This window comes from Zalophus californianus, chromosome 14 (assembly GCF_009762305.2).
Source record: "Zalophus californianus isolate mZalCal1 chromosome 14, mZalCal1.pri.v2, whole genome shotgun sequence".
Classification (NCBI taxonomy): Eukaryota; Metazoa; Chordata; class Mammalia; order Carnivora; family Otariidae; genus Zalophus; species Zalophus californianus.
This window is the reverse complement of record NC_045608.1, coordinates 88,911,969-88,930,462: the sequence shown is the minus strand read 5'-3', so window position 1 is coordinate 88,930,462 and position 18,494 is coordinate 88,911,969. Positions and strand designations below refer to the sequence as shown.

Here is an 18,494-nt window from a genome sequence, read left to right as displayed (position 1 = left end):
TTTGACCAGGCAGAAGAAAGAATCAGTGAACTTGAAGATGGATCAATTGGAATAATCCAGTCTGAGGAACTGAATTAAAAGAGAGAGAAAATTAAAGAGCCTATGATACCAATGAGACACCAACAAACATACCAATATATGTATAATGGGAGTCCCAGAAGGAGAGGAGAGACTGTGGCAGGACTGCTTGAAGAAATAGGGCTGAAAACTTCCTAAATTTGAAACATCAATCTGCACATCAAAAAAGCTTAAGGAATTGAAGGATAAAAACAGAGACCCACACTTACACATATTCTAATCAACTTGTTGAACGACAAAGGCAAAGAGAGAATCTTGAAAGCAGAAAGAGAAAAGTGACTTAACATAAACAAAGTATCCTCAATAAGTTTAACGCAATTTCTCATCAAAAGCTACCAAGGCCAGAAGGAAGTCTCATGACATGTTTAAAACGGTGACAGGAAAACAAACAAACCTGGCAACCAAGAATTCTATGTTCATTAAAATTCTTCAAAAATGAAGGAGAAATTGAGACATTCTTAGATAACAAAAAGCTTATTTTTAATAATAATAAAAGTTTACTCAAAGAAATAAAAGAGTTCAGCATAGTAGACCTGCCCTATAAAAAATGCCAAAAGGAGTCAGACCCCCAGTCTGAAATGAAATGACAGTAGATAGTAACTTAAAGCTATTTGAAGAAATAAAGAACTCTGGTACAGTGAACCACAAAAGTAAATATAAAGCCAGTATTATTGTATTTTTGGTTTCTAACTCCTCTGTTTCCTATATGATTTAAGAGACAAATGATTAAAATAATACTTACAAGTATATGTAATGGGTATGTAATGTATAAAGGTATATTTTGTGACAGTAATATAATGGGGAACTAGATCTGTGTAGGAGCAGAGTTTTGTATGTCATTGAAGCTAAAGTGGTCAATTCAAACTAGATGGCTATGAACTTAGGATGTTAATAGTAGACCCCATGGTAAGCTCGAAAGAAAACCTAATAACTAGACAAAAAGGATATAAAAAGGGAATCAAAATGGCACATTACAAAAAAATCAATTAAACACAAAGCGAGGAAGTACTAGGGGAAATGCAGAACACAAGGAGTATAGAATATATGGAAAACAGCAAAATGGAAGAAAGAAAATCTTCTTTGTCAATAATTCATTTATGTGTAAGTGGAACAGAAAGCTCTCCGGAAAAATATACAGATGTTCAATGCATGAAAATATTCTCATCTTCATTAGTTATTAGGGAAATGCAAATCAAAACTACAAGGAGATATCACTTTTACCCACTAGGATGGCTAAAATTAAAAACAAAAAAAGTAGCAAGCTTTGTAAGGATGTGGGCAAAATGAAACCTTCATAAATTTTTGGAATGTAAAATGATGTAGCCACAATGGAAAAACACTGGTGGTTCCTCAAAGAGTTAAACACGGAATTATCATATGACTCAGCAATTATACTTCTGGTCATATACCCCAAATAATCAAAAACAGGTACTCCATCAAATATTTATACACAATTATTCAAAGCACATTATTTCCAGTAGCCAAGATGTGGAAACACCCAAATGTCCATCAATGGATGAATGGATAAGCAAAATATGGTGTGTACATATAATAGAACATTAGTCAGCCATAAAGATTACTGAAGTACTGATACATTCTACAGTGTGGATTTAGAGAGCAGAAAGTAGATGTGGGCTGCCAGGGGCTGAAAGAGGAGAAATGGGATTAATTATTTAATTGGCTGGGGTTTTCCTTTGGGGTGGTGATAAAAATATTTTGGAACTAAACAAAGTGATGTTTGCATAACATTGTGAATGTAATGGATGCCACTGAATTGTTAAAACATATTATATGAGTAATAAATAGCATACTTGTCATTTGGTTCATGGAAATTTTATATGGTTGAACATTCATTCTAATTTCTCATGCAGCATCTATTTTCCCTTTGTGAAATCTTCAAGCTGTGTTCCAGCAAACTTGATCCGCTTGAGTGAAAATTGGTTAATTTAAGGATACTACAGACCATGGACTTGCTGATTTTGCTGATTCTGTGAGCAGAAGTTTTCTGTGTATTACTTAGAGAGAAGATTTATAGTGCATACTGTTCCTACAAGTTTTGTAACTTGTCAGGGGCCTATTTTGGGGCCTACCTGTCAAAAGTAGGTTGTCAAAGAAACACCACTCCAGTGGACTTTATTGCATAGTGATTGCATTTTCTTTTTTTCATATATATAATAACCTACTTCTAAAACAGACTGGAGGTAGCTTTCAATACAAATGCAAATCAGTCATGGTCATTGAAATGAATTAAATGAAATGACCCTTATGTTTTGCTCTTGAAGAAGCTAATTGATTGTATACTGTGTGATGTGGCATTGGTTCATTTGCCCATACCTTTCCCTTTCTTCCATTTCTTATACACCAGTTTTGCCTTTGTTGTTAACTTATATTTGTATTGACATTGTTATATTTAATTCTTCCTTTCATTCTGTTTTCATGTATCCATGTGTTCTTTGTCTGGACCTGTCCAGGTAACCTCATGAATACCGTCTATTCCCCACAAGTCCTGATACTATGCTCTCCTTCTGTCTGGCAACAATAAAGGGCTGAGTACCAACAAGACTCAATTTTGATTTTGCCTAATGGGAAAGAGCACATCAATACTTTCAGGATAAATATGTAAACTCACATTGTGCCACCCACCACAGCCCTCAGTCCCTAAGTAGAGGAATTTGTGGGAGGCACAGGCCCTGAACTGACCTCTCAGTCATCATCTATCCACAGTGACCAAGTGGAAGTCAACACGGAAAGTTAATGCTGGTTTCAGAGTCTGTGATCCCAGGCAATGCCACTTACAAAACTATACATAACCACAAAAATCACTGAGAGGTAAAGACTAGAAGGAAGAAAAAAAATTGATATGATTTACACATATGACGTTCCATATGAAAACCAATGGGAAAAATCCAGATAATCTGCTAAATAATTGAGAGTTTAACAAATTTGGTGAATAAAAGATCAATAAATCATAAATCATTTGTATTCCTAACCACAGCAGTGGCCAAATAGAAAATGAAAGAGGAATAATGCTTATATCCAGACTAGCAACCCAAACTATAAGATTTCTATGAATAAATAAATAGAAATAAGTGCAAGTTATTTATGAAGAAATGACTGACAGATATAAAATAAACCCTGAATAAAGAGGGAGATATATTTTTTTGTGATGGGAGAAGTCAATATTATAAAGATAGAACTTTACCACAAATTAATATATGAATTAAGTGTTGGTCTAATAAAAATCACAGCAGGGTTTTCCAAAGAAATAAAAAAAAAAAAGGGCATCTAGAATTCATAGGAGAGCAAGGTTAAAGAATATCTGAGAAAATATGGGTAAATAGGAAACAAGGAAGAATGTATTCTGTAGAAGATAATAGGGAATCTTATAAAAAGAGAGTAATTAATTCACAAGAGAGACTTTTCTAGGACTTTCAAAAGCTTTAAACTTCTGTTCACTTCCCTTTTGCACTGAAATCTTCATCTTCCGCCACTGCCACCCAAACAGGATTTCTAACAATGGCACCAACCTGTATCTACCTAGTCTACCCAGAAATTTGGGACTTTTCCTGCTGTTCTCTCTCTCTCACTATCTGAACTTCATCTGTGAGCAGACATTATTTATGCCTCTAAAATTTTTCACTCATGTATCTTTTTCCCTTTTGCTTCTACCACTCATTAGAAATATCATCCACTCTGTTACTCAACTGTACAGAACCCCATTAGTGGTTTCAAAGCTTTTACACGTATCCCATTCTAATCTATTCTTCATGCAACAACCAGCATAATTACCCTAAATTTAAATGAGATGATGGTAACCACTGCTTATAAACCTTCCCGTGCAGGTTCAAGTTGTCTTTGCCATCATCTACAAGTCATTATGTAACCAAGACCGGGTCTACTTTTCCAGACTTAACCAATGACATTGAAAGTTTGTTTGCTTGTTTGTTTGTTTTTCTAGATTCAGATGAATCTAGAATTCAGATTAATTAATTCAGATGAAAAACCTACTTGAAAACAAGATTGGGGCAGGGCGTTAATTCAGATGAAAAACCTACTTGAAAACAAGATTGGGGCAGGGCGTCACAGGAGGTTCTCTCTATCCCTATACACCTTGACTCACCTTTGAGATAGTGGGTTTAACACTACCTGTCTCTGAGGTGTTTGGGGTTTATTTGCTGTCCGTTAGTGGTTTCTCCAGTTCCCTTTTTTTATAGTCTTCATTATTTCACACAGGGCTTCCCGTGTGCAATCTCCCACCTGGACTTCACTCCCATTGAAATAAAAGCTTGAAGCACAGATGATCACCAGAGGCATTTAGAACAGACAGGAGCTTCTATACTTGTGTATGTTTTTGGAGTCATGCTTCAGAATTTTTTTCTTCAGGGGAGTGACTTTTTTAAGATTTCCTTACTTTTTTTTCTAGCCAGATATATATACATGTACATGCACACAGACACAGACACAGACACAGACACACACACACACACACACACACACACACACACACACACACACACACACACACTCCAGCATTTTAGTTGTTACTGCAAAACTTTTCAGGCTATCTTGTCTGCCATAATGCTGGACATAAAAGTCTTCACAAATATTATTTTTATCCACAGATTCAAAAAATCATTTAAAAGATGCAAATTGAGTTTAAACAATTTTATGAAAATAATTTCATCTATAAAATAAAATGTAACATTAGATACATTTAAGCATTAGACACAATACTTATCATAACAATGAATGTGAGTTTGCACACCGTATCATTAAAATATTTCTTGGGTTGTTGGATGAATTCGTGGAAAAATTTACAAAGTCCTGTTTCATCTCTACCTCAACTGTCTGTGAGGGGGAAAAATGGAGTGAGAAATGTGAAAAATGGAACTTTAAGTATTATTTGAACAATTTCAGGCTTCATTTTGCCCATTTAAGATAAGGTATGAGGATTACATAATATATTGTCAACAAAAGTGTAGATACAACCTGTAGCTCTTTAAAATGTTTGAGATGTAAGACTGCTTCAAAGGTATGTCAGAACGTGGGACAAGGGCTTCAAAAAGAGTGTCCTTCCAAGAAACAGCAGTAAAATCCAGAAAGGAGAGCCCTGATGGAAAGTTAGACTGAAAGAAGGCTTCTTGCAAAGGAAGGAATTTTATAAAGCTGTGAAATAAAGAAGGAATCAAAGCCGAGTGAAGTAAAGAAAACTGTAGTGAAAAGCAAATGGTTTCAGGACTGCAATTAGAAAAGCAGATAAATAAAGGGTATACCAGCTGCTCAAGTCTTATGGCGAAAGAAGTGCATTTGGTGGGCATGGGAGGCAGTTCGGGCGTCATTTGGAGATTTGTGCCCTAAACCTCCTTCAACACATGGTCTCTGAGAATGTGGACAACAGCTCAATTCCCCTGTCCTTTAGTTCGACAGTATGCAAAATGGGGTTAGTGATACTTGTTCTGTCCTAATGCAGAAAAATGTTATAAAGGTTAATACAATATTTTACAGATAATTTTAGACTAGTAAATTCGTTTTAATGATTTTAAGTAGCATTATTTGGAATAAGCTTGCCTTCACAGATTGATTTATTGGGATATTTAAGTTATGGGTTTGAATCCACTCTAGTGGGTGAGTATCAGGCTGGATGAAGCCATGTGTAGATCAATGAGGACTACAAGGGAAGTAGGAAGTTTTATTTAGTTAGGTATCACAATGGTTAAGGATATCGATGATGGAGCCAGATGGCCTGGGTTCAGATTCCAGTGCCATGTTTATTAGCTATGTGGATAATGTGAATAAACCATTTCCTGCTTCATTTTCGTTATTGGAAAATGGAGATAATAGTAATACTTTCCACACATTGTTATTAGAAGCATTAAATCATATACAGTACTTAGAACTAAGATAAACAGACAGTATGTGTTGCCATTACATTATAAATACCAATATTAATATAGGACTAGAGTTGGATGGAGAAGCACAAATATTAAATTGAAGAAGTGTTCCTATGATATGGTTATGAAAAGAAAGATAGAAAGGATAGCCCAGTAAGTTAAGATGTAGGAATAAAACATTTAAATAGTACTTGTACTTTAAGACTCCATATGCCAAAGATGGGCATAGACGGAATGCCTTTCTCGACTGAAAGCTTGCAAAGCAACATTATCGCCCTTCCTGTCCCTTTTCTACTTGTCAACGTCTACCCCTTGTTTCAGACCCTGCAGTTGTACAGAACACCTACTGCCCCCACATCCCCTTCCTGTAGCACCTCTGAATTTTTCTCTATTGAATCTTTACAATTTTGTATTTTAATAACCAGTTTTCCTTTTCTCACATGATACACTAGAGGTTCTCAATTGCAGGCTATTCGCCCCACCCAGGAGGCATTTGACAATACCTGGAGACATTTCCCGTTATCCCAGCTGGGGGAGGGGAACGCTACTGGCACCTAGTGGGCAGAGGCCAGGGATGCTGCCAAACATCCTGCAACAAATAGGGAGACTGCCCACTGCGAAGAATTACTTGGTCCAAACGTCAGTAGTGCTGCTCTGAGAAACCTTCTGCTAGACAGTAACGTCATGGTGACAGGGCAGAGAGAATGTCTCCCTTACCTGTCCCCACTGTGTCTAGCATGCAGAAGACCTTTCAGAAAGATTTGTGGAATTTTTGAACATATTTCAACCGTGTAAATAAAGTCTTTTGGGGAAAAGGTGTTTTTCATGTGAGTCATTTCATGTGATAAAAATGCTTTCGAGACAATATGTATCTCAAAATGCTAATACACAGCGGTGATAATCAAAATGTTTAATGGTATTAGCAGTAGGGGCACCAGCCAAGCAAGGGCATATAACAGAACAACCACTATTGATACATTGGTAGCTGCCCGCTGAGTCCTGGTTGTGTGTCTACACTAAACACAAACACTTAACTTTTCCCCCCAAAACTCTCTAGAAGAAATTATGCTCTTTTAATAAGCCTCTATTAGAGAAGGAGTATTTTCTGACAGATACTCTAATGTAAATGAACCAGGTCCTCCCTTTAGAAATAAGGGCAAAAATCATCAGGACCATGAGTTCTGAAGACTTCCCAGACTGTTTGACCCCCAGGCCTGAATTACATCAGCGCAAAAAGGGGAAAGCAATTTCAATGTTAAAAAATAATTTTACTCTTTACATTTAATCTCTCCATTTGCCACCTCATCACAAGTTATACTATTCATTCCCTTGATAAATTGACTTAGTAATGCTGTTTACAGATCTAGAGTTTAAATGAATGGAAATTTTATTTCATATGAAAGGTAAAACTCCTCTTTGAATTATCTCAAAATGCATCATAACTGTGTACTTTATGATGAAAATTAAGTTCAGTATTCAACTTGGCTCATTGGATCCTTTAAAAATAACATACTTAGGGAATTAAAATTGGTTTTGAATGATTTCTTCTCCTTAGAGGCTTATGATATTTTCTGTTAATCACAAATTTAGGAACCACTGCATAGTTCTTAGGGCCATGAATATGGTGCTTCATTGCTTAATTCAGCCTGACTTAGATGTCTCTCCAAAGAACTAGGCATTTAAATGTAAAGTTTTCAGTAGGGATTTCTTAATTAGCTTTTAATAAGAGAAAATATTAGCATCTGCTGTGTCATTCTTTTTATTCTGATAAAGATAAGAAATTCCAATATTAAACAACACCATTGTCTGATATTTTGAGCTCTTAAGCATCTTTCATTATACGGATAATGTAGGACATAGGAATTTGTTCATAAGTAATAAAGTCACTACTCCCCATTCATATAATTTGCATGCTTGAAATTATGGCTCATAGGAAATGTATGAAATCTAACTTAACATGAACATTGTTTACTATACAGTGGAAAATAAAATTTTAATGGATAGCAACAGCATAATTGATGTGTTTTCATGTTATGGGAATTGGACTGGTCCTAACTAAATGTAGCATTAATAAAAAAGGACATGCTAAGGTTTCATTCAGTTATTTAAAATGTTGTTGAACCCACAACATGCATTAAACTGTGTGGGATAAAGTACAGTGAAGTGTGAGCTATGTAATCTTCCCGAAGTAGTAATACTTTACCTACTGAATGTATTATTCAAATTTCCATATATCCAACTTTACACTTTTGCTATTTCCAGCAATGTAGTTCAAAGCGTTCTTTCAATGATCTTTCAAAACTCCATCATTACATTTAGAATGTCACACTTTCAAACCCAACTTTCTTCACCAGGGGGTTTCTGCCTGGGAGACACTACTCACACATAACACTTGATTTCTATTGCACATTTTCTTGTTGGAGGCTTCTGGTTAATTAATGAGTTAATAGGAATCTCAGTCCTTTTTAAGCAATAAGTACTCCATCCAGGTCGCTGACCTGACAGAAATGAAGTAACCTCATTGACTATGAAACTTGGCATTTGAAATTGAACTGTTGGATGTTTGTGTTCATTGAGAAGGCCAAAATATTTGTGGTAAAGATTAATGTGGTCTAGTTACTTATGTTAATTGGCTACTCCTAACAGTTACTTAAAGGGGAAATTATTGGTTAGTGATGATTTTTCTAAGCTTCCCATACATGACAGGTCATTTATCTTACTTGTTAATTATTCCATGTGCATCTTCTGTTTGCTGATGTTCAGGATCTTGGCAAATTCAGAGGTGACTATGTATAATCGATGGCAGTCTGTGTTCTTTGCATCAGGAAACAGTCAAAATGAGGGGCTATTAAATATTGAGCAGTTCTACTACTGTAAGTGATTCTCTTGGAGTGAGTGAGGCACTCCTAACAGTGGTAATTATCGAACAATTAGAGAATTATCAGCTTGGTGCTGACGACAGAGGCTTTATGTCCCTAGACATTTTTCCTCTTATTTTTCTGCACATTTCTCTGATACCAATTATAATTTATAGTGGTTCCTGGATTTTTTTTTAAGATTTTATTTATTTATCAGAGAGAGAGAGAGAGACAGAGACAGAGAACAAGCAGGGGGAGCAGCAGAGGGAGAGGAAGAAGCAGGCTCCTTGCTGAGCAAGGAGCCTGATGTGGGGCTCAACCCCAGGACCTTGGGATCATGACCTGAGCTGAAGGCAGACACTTAAATGACTGAGCCACCCAGGCGTCCCAGTTCCTGGATTTTTAATGAAATATTATATAAGTAAAAATGAGTCATTACAAAAAAAAATAAGTGTGAAGAATAAAAAGAGGGCTCCCGGGTGGCTCAGATGGTTAAGTGTCTGCCTTCGGCCCAGGTCATGGTCCCAGGGTCCTGGGATCGAGTCCCTCATCGGGCTCCCTGCTCCGCGGGAGCCTGCTTCTCCCTCTGCTTCTCTCTCTCTCTCTCTCTCCCTCTGTCTCTCATGAATGAATAAATAAAATCTTTAAAAAAAAAGTAATAAAAAGAAAATTTCCCGTAATTATCCACCCAGAGAAAAACTGCATTATCATTGTATATATTCCAAGACCTTTTTCTATACATATACATAAATTAGTATATTTTCCTTTTCTTCCTTCCTTCCTTCCTTCCTTCCTCCTTCCTTCCTTCCTTCCTTCCTTCCCTCCTTCCTTCCTTCCTTCCTTCCTTCCTTCCTTTCTTTCTTTCTTTCTTTCTTTCTTTCTTTCTTTCTTTCTTTCTTTCTTTCTTTCTTTCTTTCTTTCCTTTCTTTCCTTTCTTTCTTTCTTTCTTTTCTTTCTTTCTTTTCTTTCTTTCTTTCTTTCTTTCTTTCTTTCTTTCTTTCTTTCTTTCTTTCTTTCTTTCTTTCTTTCTTTCTTTCTTTCTTTCTTTCTTTCTTTTCTTTCTTCTTTCTTTCTCTTCCTTCCTTCCTTCCTTCCTTCCTTCCTTCCTTCCTTCCTTCCTTCCTTCCTTCTTCCCTTCCTTCCTTTCTTTTTTTTTAGACTGGGCTCAACCTGTGCATTAGTACCCAGCATTTTGCTTTTTTGTGTAGAATGGTATATTGTAGATAATTCTAATGTCAGTATGTTTGGATCTACATTGTCATTAAATGTCAATGTCATATTTGATTGTACTTAACTAATATGTACTTAACTAATCCCCTTTAGTTTGACATTGAGGTAATTTCCATTTTTTTCCTATTTCATACCACAGTGTGACAAATAGTTTTGGTAGCTTTTTTTATTATTTTGCCTCAGGTTTTGACCAGATGTTAGTGTTATGTTGAACATATTATTTCCCTAATTAGTATATCAAATTGTTGCCTCAAAGCAAGCATTGTGTCAAAATTACTGAAGAATTTTTTTCTTAAACAGATTGCCCATTCCCACCCCTGGGGAAATCAGACCCAGCAGTTCTAGGGGGAAGCCCAGCTACATATTGGTTAAAATCTCTCAAGATGACTCTAACGTAAAACCAAAGAACTGGTATCAGAGCTGAGAAAATTGGCCTCTCTTTGTCTTGTACCAGAAATATTTCAGCAAATTGGGGCAATGGTATATCCATCAGGTCATCACTCATAGTTAGCTGCCGACTTTTGGGCAGCCATCTTGCCATTCAGAGCTTTCAGGACCCACATACTGGGTCCTTAGACCCTTTCAGGAGATGAGCACAGACGTGAATGAGAGAAAACCTGAGTAATGCAGAGAATTAGCACCAGGGTGTTGGAAGGGTCTGATGCAAACGTTGGGGACCGTTTGTGTTGACAGGTCCCAGTTTGACTGCATTCTTGCACTCCTGACCAGGGCCCTTCTCTTGAACTTCCAATGCTGTTGCCTTTGTGACCGTTTTGGTCGTAGTTCATGACTGTGGAACTGCCATTTTGCTCACTGTTGGGTGTATGCCCATGACCGAAGTTTACCCCCTACACCCTGAGCAAGTTCGGGGGACTTCTGCAGGAGCCAACAAATGATGCATTATTGGGTTCCGATATTCCTGATCCATATAGCCAAGACAAGCCTAGCACAGAGTAGTTTCTCAAGTGTTTGTTAATTCAATGTTAATGGAATAAAAAACTTTGAAAAACAAGCAAAAGCTGAAGGAGAAAAATGTTTTTCCCTCATACTTTTAGACAGCAAAAGAGACGATTCAAAACTATGGAGAACATACAACACAGGAATAAAGGTTTGTTTAAAGAGCTTAAAAATCACCCCGTAGCTTCTGTTATCACTCTCTTGAGAACCTAAGTTAACTCTGGATAGTAATATATTTAGTACCCATGAGTCATGAGATTTCTTTGGGGAAGCTGCCTCCGTTCATTATTAATCTAATCAACAAGCTTGAAAATTTTGGGGTAAAGAGTGTAATCACAGATGTGCTGAGGGTTTGCTTGACAATCCTCTCAATAAACGGACATGCAGTGTAATTACTCTTGTCATTTGAGGCCAATCAAAGCATCAGGAAGCTTAAAACAAAGTGTGTGCATTCAAAGTAGGGTAAACCATCAAGGGCAATTCATATGGGACAAGATACCAGGAAACAATCCACTTAAATTCACATTTATATGCTTTGAAATACTGAATACATTTCTGAGTGTCTTTTTTATCAGTTCACACATATTTTGTTTCTGTCACTGGATACAAAAAAATTGTAGTTTTCGTCATGGTTTTCCTTCTCTGTTTTCAGCTGTAGGTACAGGTAGTTTGACTTGTATGTTTGGCTTCAGCCAATTCACCAAGCTTCCTTATATTGAATATTCTCATCCCCTGGAATTAATTCTGTTGTTCTGAAAGCAGAACTTAAGAAAATCTCTGGTATCTACACAACAACTTAGCTGTGGACATCACATTCTCCCACCCTCTTGATGTCAGTCTTGTCACTAATTAATAATTTGGTTCCTGTGGTCCCCTACCAGACTGAAATCCCCTGAGCTCCATAGCTATTTGAATTAAGGTAGCGTTTCCTACAACCCCTGAACTGTTCTAATATACATGGTCCGTCAAGCAATGGCTATGTGAACTCCCATGTCTCTGATTCTACCCTAACCCCTTACGGTTCTTTACTGTTGATATGTTGTTGATATTCCAATATATCATGTAACAAAGTTTATTTAAGAAATACTTTTGGATCCTTACCCTGCACATCTATGTTTTATTTAACCAGCATCTGAGAACTGCCATCTCTCACCCACCCCTACCCACCCTCTCCCAACACCCTGGGCTCTATTTAAAGTGGTGATGCTCTCATGCATTCACTCTCCCATGCCTGGAAATCACATTTCAGGGCCCAGGGGACCACCTTCCTAGGCCACATCAATAATAGGACTGTGTCCTTCTGTACATGAGTCTATTGGAGCTCAGCATCTAACCCCAACTGAGACAAGAAAGAGGGAAAGAGAGAGAAAGAGGGGAGGTAAAGAGGGAGGTGGAGAAAGAGGAAGGAGGAGAGACAAATGGAAGGGGACGGGAGGTCAGAGTGCAGAGAGGGAAGCAGAAAGAGACAGGAAAAAGAGAATATAGAGTGAAATGCTGGAAAGAAAATTTAGATGACAGAAAAACAAGAAGTACAAGGTGAGAGGGAAACATGAGGCTGATATGGAGTATGCCCATGATAATATATGTAACAGCTTATGTGCATATGTATATACACGTGCATATATATATAATGGTGTTCATGGCACAGAACGCATATGCATATGATAGAGAGTTATGAGGTATATGTCTGAGAAGTAGGTGAGATGAAGAAGAGAGAAAAACATCAAATGTGTAAGGATGGTAGGGAGGGAAGATACAGAGAGAGATGGTCAAGATGATGGAAAGGGAATTAAGAGTAAGAGGAACATGACAGACAGTAAAGCAACATAAGAGAAAGCAACCAAGCCAACAAAATCTGCTAACTGTTTGTTCCCTGATCCCAACTGCATCCTTACTGCTTTGACAGTTAAAAACTACCCTTAATGACATGAGATAACTTAGTGTTCTAATAATATCTTTTTGCCAAGACTTGTTGGAGACCTATGTTGGATACCCGTCATGTGCAACAAAAACTTCCTGAAAATACAAGGTGGGACGTTTTCCCTTGAATTTATCTTGAAAAGATTAATTGTTTACACCAGGGGAATACCACCATGCATATAAAAACAACCCTATTATCTTTGTGTAACACTTAATTATACATCATAGTAGATCGTGCTTCAAAAATTATTTTTAACTACAATTTTTAATAAAATTTAGAAGTTTGATTCACTTGCTAAGTATCTATACCATTTAGAATTTTAACTTTACTCATCTGAGGAATTGTGGCATCAAACTCTTACAGGTGTTTAATACATTCTGGACACAAAATTATTATTTTGGGAAGTACTTTCTTAGCACTAATTTGCAACTTATTTTCTCACTGTACTTGAGGATATGAAAGGAATTAAGAATTAGGAAAAAAGACCAGATCCTCAACATGTCTTCCACATATATTACATCATTGCAGAAATGGCAGGACCCTATCATGGATATAGAAGCCCAGATCATTACATAATGTCTAGCTTAGTGAGTAATATACCTCCAAGCAGAGGCTCTTACATGTAAGTGTGAAAGTCATGAAATAAGGTCATGTCTTTCCATCAAAAATAGTTTTATAACTCCTAGGTAAATAGCCATGGAGTATCTGAGCAATATGTTCATTTATAAGTCATCTTTCAGATATATAAAATGATTCATATATTTTTACATATTTAATTATACATGCAGCTTCAAAGATAGTATAAAAATATAAGTGACAAGCACTTTTTAAGTACATATTTTGTGGGAAAGAAACATTGACAATTTTAAGATACTTTGGGGGTGTATGGTCATCACGTTTACACTTGAGACATAAATTTTGTAAAATCTGAATCTATCTCTTTCAGGGCTCACAGGATTTAGTCGTGCTTTTCTGTGACAAAGGGAAACAGTGTAAAATCAAATTAGGGACTCATCACTTAAGATTTCCTTTCAGACCAGGTAGTCGCTACATACTGTGTGGAGACAGACATGGATGAAGGTGTATAAGTTGGGGAAGAAACACAACGACGTGAATCTATGTAATGCAGAGTTTGGAGTTAATAAAAATAAGACACAAGAGAGAAATAGAAAGGAGGATGCTGATCCTGGTTTTGTTCAAAATAAGCTTGGAATATATATACATAGGGCAACTGGAAATGTCAACTTTTTAAGTACCTCAATCATTATTTTAAAAACTTGAATATTAAAAATTTTCCATTGAGAAAACAAGTTATATGTGCTCATGACAAAGAATACAGCAGGAGGCCTGGTTACTGAGTTTAGGGACAGCTTATATGTGGAACAAGATGACCACACAGTTCGTGGTCCTTTTATACAATTTCTTTCTGGATACAACCAGAGATTACTGGAGATATACCTCATTGTGGATTTGGGAAAGGAAATACATAAGATGAGTCTGGGAATACTTTTTTGTCCTCAAAAATAAGGAAGCCATTAAAGACTCCTGAGGTGCTGTAAAAAAAAAAACAAAAAAAAACACAATAGAAAATTTGAAGATACAGGACACCTGGGTGGCTCAATTGTGAAATGTCTGCCTTCGGCTCAAGTCATGATCCCAGGGTCCTGGGTCGAGCCCTACATCGGGCTCCCTGCTCAGCGGGAAGCCTGCTTCTCCCTCTCCCACTCCCTCTGCTTGTGTTCCCTCTCTCGCTGTGTCTCTCTCTGTCAAATAAATAAATAAAATCTTTTAAAAAAAAGAAAATTTGAAGATGCTCACACTCATTTAAGAGAGATATTATGAGCATGAACAGGAATAATGGAACAAAAATAATATTTTTAATGGAAAACATTAAAAATATGTAAAATCCATGAATTTATAAAAATTCTTAGAAAGAAAACTATTGTTTGCAACTGGACTTTGCTAAGGCACTACTCTGATGCATGAAAATTGGAAAATAAGTATCCATCTAGCTGTATACATGACTTCTATTTCAGGGCAATTTCTTAATTTTTGAGAAAGAATTCCAGAAGGAATGATAGCATTAGAAAAATGCCATATTGCAATATCTAAAGAAATAATAGATTGAGTCAATGACACTCATCAATGAATGCTTAAAACCCTTAGGTGAAGTGTTAATGGGGAATGTGATAAGGGAGGATTCCAACTGAACATTTCTGGCTGACATTAGCGTCCCCAAAAGGGACCAGGCAGGCATGAAGTGCCTCTTCGTATGACAGAACAGAAAATGTAAAGCATGGCCTCTAAAGTCTGATCACCCAAAAACAGCTGAACTTTAATCACATTAACTCTCTATTCTAAATACAATTTTACAGTATATAGAGGGATAGAGAAACAAGTTAAATTACATTAGGAAGAAACAATCTGCCAAATGCAGAATATAGGACATTCCATAGGCCTAGTTTTCTAAACCATCGATGATAAAAGAGAAAAAGGAATGGAGAAATGTATCATAAAACAGATTAAGAAGACATAATACCCAGGGGCACCAGGGTGGCTCAGTCGTTAAATAAATAAAATCTTAAAAAAAAGATATAACACCCAGAATTAATGCACGAGCCTTGTTTGAATCCTGAATTAAACATATATACCACTATAAAAAATCTTTGAATCGACAGGAAATATCTGAATATGGACAAGATATTAAATAACATTAAGTAACACTAAGTGATTAGTCATTTGTTAGCTAGATTAATAGCATGTTGTCATGTAAAATACTAATATTATTTTCAGTTAAAGCAAATACTGAAGTTCTAGTTTAAAAATGATACAAAAAGGGCACCTGGGTGGCTCAGTTGGTTGGGCATCTGCCTTTGGCTCAGATCATGAGCTCAGGATCCTGGGATCAAGCCCCACACTGGGCTCCCTGCTCTGTGGAGAGTTTGTTTTTCCCTCTTCTTCTGCCCCTCTCTCCACTCATGCTTCCTCTCTGTCTCTCAAATAAAAATAAAATAAAATAAAAAATAATAAAAAATAAAAATGATACAATGTCTGGAATTTGCTTTAAAACCCTAGCAAAAATTAATTAAAATACATAAATAAATACTGACTAAATAACTACAATAAAAACAAGGAGGGGTTATCACTGGACAAAACTGATGTGTTCATAATTGTTAAAGCTGGTTTCTGAATATGTGGAAGTTCACTAAATAATATTTTTTCTACCTTTTTATGTTCCAAATTTCCACAATAAATCATTAGAAAAAACAAATGTTCTTGTTTTCTATTTTCTTTTCTCTACATCAATAATCTTCTCCTTACTGGTATGTTATCTTTAACATGTAAACATGCTCTCAGCTTTCCCACGTGATGAAACATCAGCGACAAACAAACAAATAAATAGCAGCCTCTTGACTTCATTTCCTCTGAAAATTACCATTCCACTTCTTTGCTCCCATTTGTAGAAAAATGCCTTGAAACAGTTAGGTGCTTCTACTTGTTTTCTCTTGTTCTCTTTCCAATCTCTCTTAAATTCACTACAATCAAGATTTTGTTTCCACGATTACACAGGAGTTGTTTGTCAATTTCACCAATGATGGCCATGTTGGACATTTTTTAGGTCGATTGACAGGTCTTCTAGTCTTATTCTAACGAGCAAAAGCATTGACCCAGAAGAACTCTGTTTCCCTTGGTTTTTTTTAACCACAAAGTACTGTGGTTCTTTGGTTTCCCCATGCCTCACTGGTCACTTCTGTCTTCTTTGTTGATGTCTCCTCTTGAGGCTGACCTTGGAAAGCCTATTGATGACTTTATGTATATGCTGATGATTTCCAAGTACATAGTATCAGCCCATATCTTTCTCATGAATTCCTGATAGGTATCTGTCTACTTGACATTTTTACTTGAAATCTCATAGACAGATATAGTTCATTCTCTGCATCTCCAAAACTGAGTGTCTGGTCTTTCCCCACAAACTTGTTTCTCCTACAACCTTTCTCAATTCAGTTGATGGAAGCTTCATCTTTTCAGTTATAGAGTCAACAAGTATAGGAAGAGTTGTTCTTAATTCCTTCCTTTTCTCACAATTCATATCCAATCAGTCAGGAAACCCTACCATCTACCATAATATATTTAAACCGAATGATTTCTCCCTACTTTTACTGTTTCCATCACGATGTCACCCCATGATTTTTCAGAAATAGTTTCCCAAGAGATACCTCTGGTTCTGCCCACCAGGGTTCTAGTGTATTCTCAACACAGATTTTATTTAAAGAATTATAGCTAATGTATATCAAATCTTCATTCAAAAGCCTTTGAACTCATTTCATCAAGAGTCAAACCCAAAGTCCTGACAATGTCTTACAGACCCTATAAGATCTGAGTCCCTGTCATCTCTATTGACTTCCCTCCTATAAGACTGAGCCATGACATTAAAAGGGCCCCTCTTAGGGATTCTGCACTGACTAATAATATTGAACACTTAATATATGCATAGCATTATCTTATTTAATGTGGATTGACTCAATGACTTTTATTATTATTTTTAGAACATCTTAAATTTTTAATCTTTTCTTTACAGGTTACCTAGACCACTTTTGATTAAGAAAACTGTATAAAGTTAGTAACTGCCACAAGCAAACGCCAGGCGGCGGCACGTGTCAATTTTCCAGACTCCTGCTTTGCAGGGTCTCCGCTCACAGTCGCTGCAATCGGTCGCGGCAGAGTTTAGTCCACAAGTCGCTTCTCCCCGTATTTCTTTGTAAACTCTTCATTCTTACAGAATTTTTTACGGTCCTTAGAGCATTCTTCAGCTAGGTCAGCCCGAAGTGGGTGCTCGGGCTGGGGGTCGTTCACCAGTGCTATGAGGGACCGGATTACTTGGTCGGTTTTGGTTGCTGGCTTGCAGGTTTCAGCACTAATTACTGGCAGACAGACCTGCCCCTTTTCATCGATGTTTGGGTGATAGATCTTTGTTTTAAATGTGATCTTTGGTGGTTTGTATGGGTACTCTGCTGGAAAGTTGATTTCGATTCTGAAGGCCCCCTTATCATATGGAGGGTTGTCAGGAACAATAAGCCCTTGCCAAGTCAATAAATTAGCTTCATCAACCTGGATGTTACGGAAGTTTTTCATTCCGCATTTGCGGATTTCCTTAAGCTCCTTCATCAGCCTCCTGCTGGCCGCCATCTTGGATCTGGTGCTGCTGCTTTCCCAGCTCAATGACTTTATTTTTCATGCTCATTTTCAGAGAGATAATCCTCAAATTTCAGAGAGATTGAATAATTTTCCAACGTGACCATGTAACTGAGTTACTGTTTTAACCCAGATCTTTCTGACTCTAGTGCACATATTCTTACCTCTAAGCTCTACTTCCTCTTGTGCTGTAATAGAAAAGTCAGATTCCTCATAATCCAGACATTTATATATTTAAAAAATATATAAAAGAATCCCCCAGACTTTCATTTTCATTAAGAGTGAGTAGTATATTTTGTTCACTATTGTTAGTAGAAATTATTTCTCATACTTACCTCCTGTCTTAATCACATTTTACAGGGTTTA

At 36.7% G+C, this 18,494-nt stretch overlaps 1 protein-coding gene and 1 long non-coding RNA gene across 3 annotated transcripts; one reads left to right on the top strand and one right to left on the bottom strand.

The window, feature by feature from the left end:
- The first annotated feature begins 639 nt into the window (after positions 1-639).
- LOC113912405 lies at positions 640-2,625 on the top strand. Its single transcript, XR_003516813.1, has 3 exons — positions 640-728; positions 1,950-2,068; positions 2,550-2,625. It is a non-coding gene; the product is annotated as an uncharacterized LOC113912405 (long non-coding RNA).
- Positions 2,626-17,660: 15,035 nt separating this feature from the next.
- LOC113913343 (ubiquitin-conjugating enzyme E2 L3-like) lies at positions 17,661-18,122 on the bottom strand. 2 transcript variants are annotated; one of them, XM_027577636.2, is made up of 2 exons: positions 18,096-18,122; positions 17,661-17,999 (listed from the first exon to the last, which is right to left on the bottom strand). In XM_027577636.2, the coding sequence occupies exons 1-2, from the start codon at positions 18,120-18,122 to the stop codon at positions 17,661-17,663; spliced, it is 366 nt and encodes a 121-aa protein (XP_027433437.1). The 2 variants fall into 2 exon arrangements, with proteins under 2 accessions (XP_027433437.1, XP_027433436.1); XM_027577635.2 differs by having other exon boundaries at positions 17,661-18,122.
- Positions 18,123-18,494: the final 372 nt, after the last annotated feature.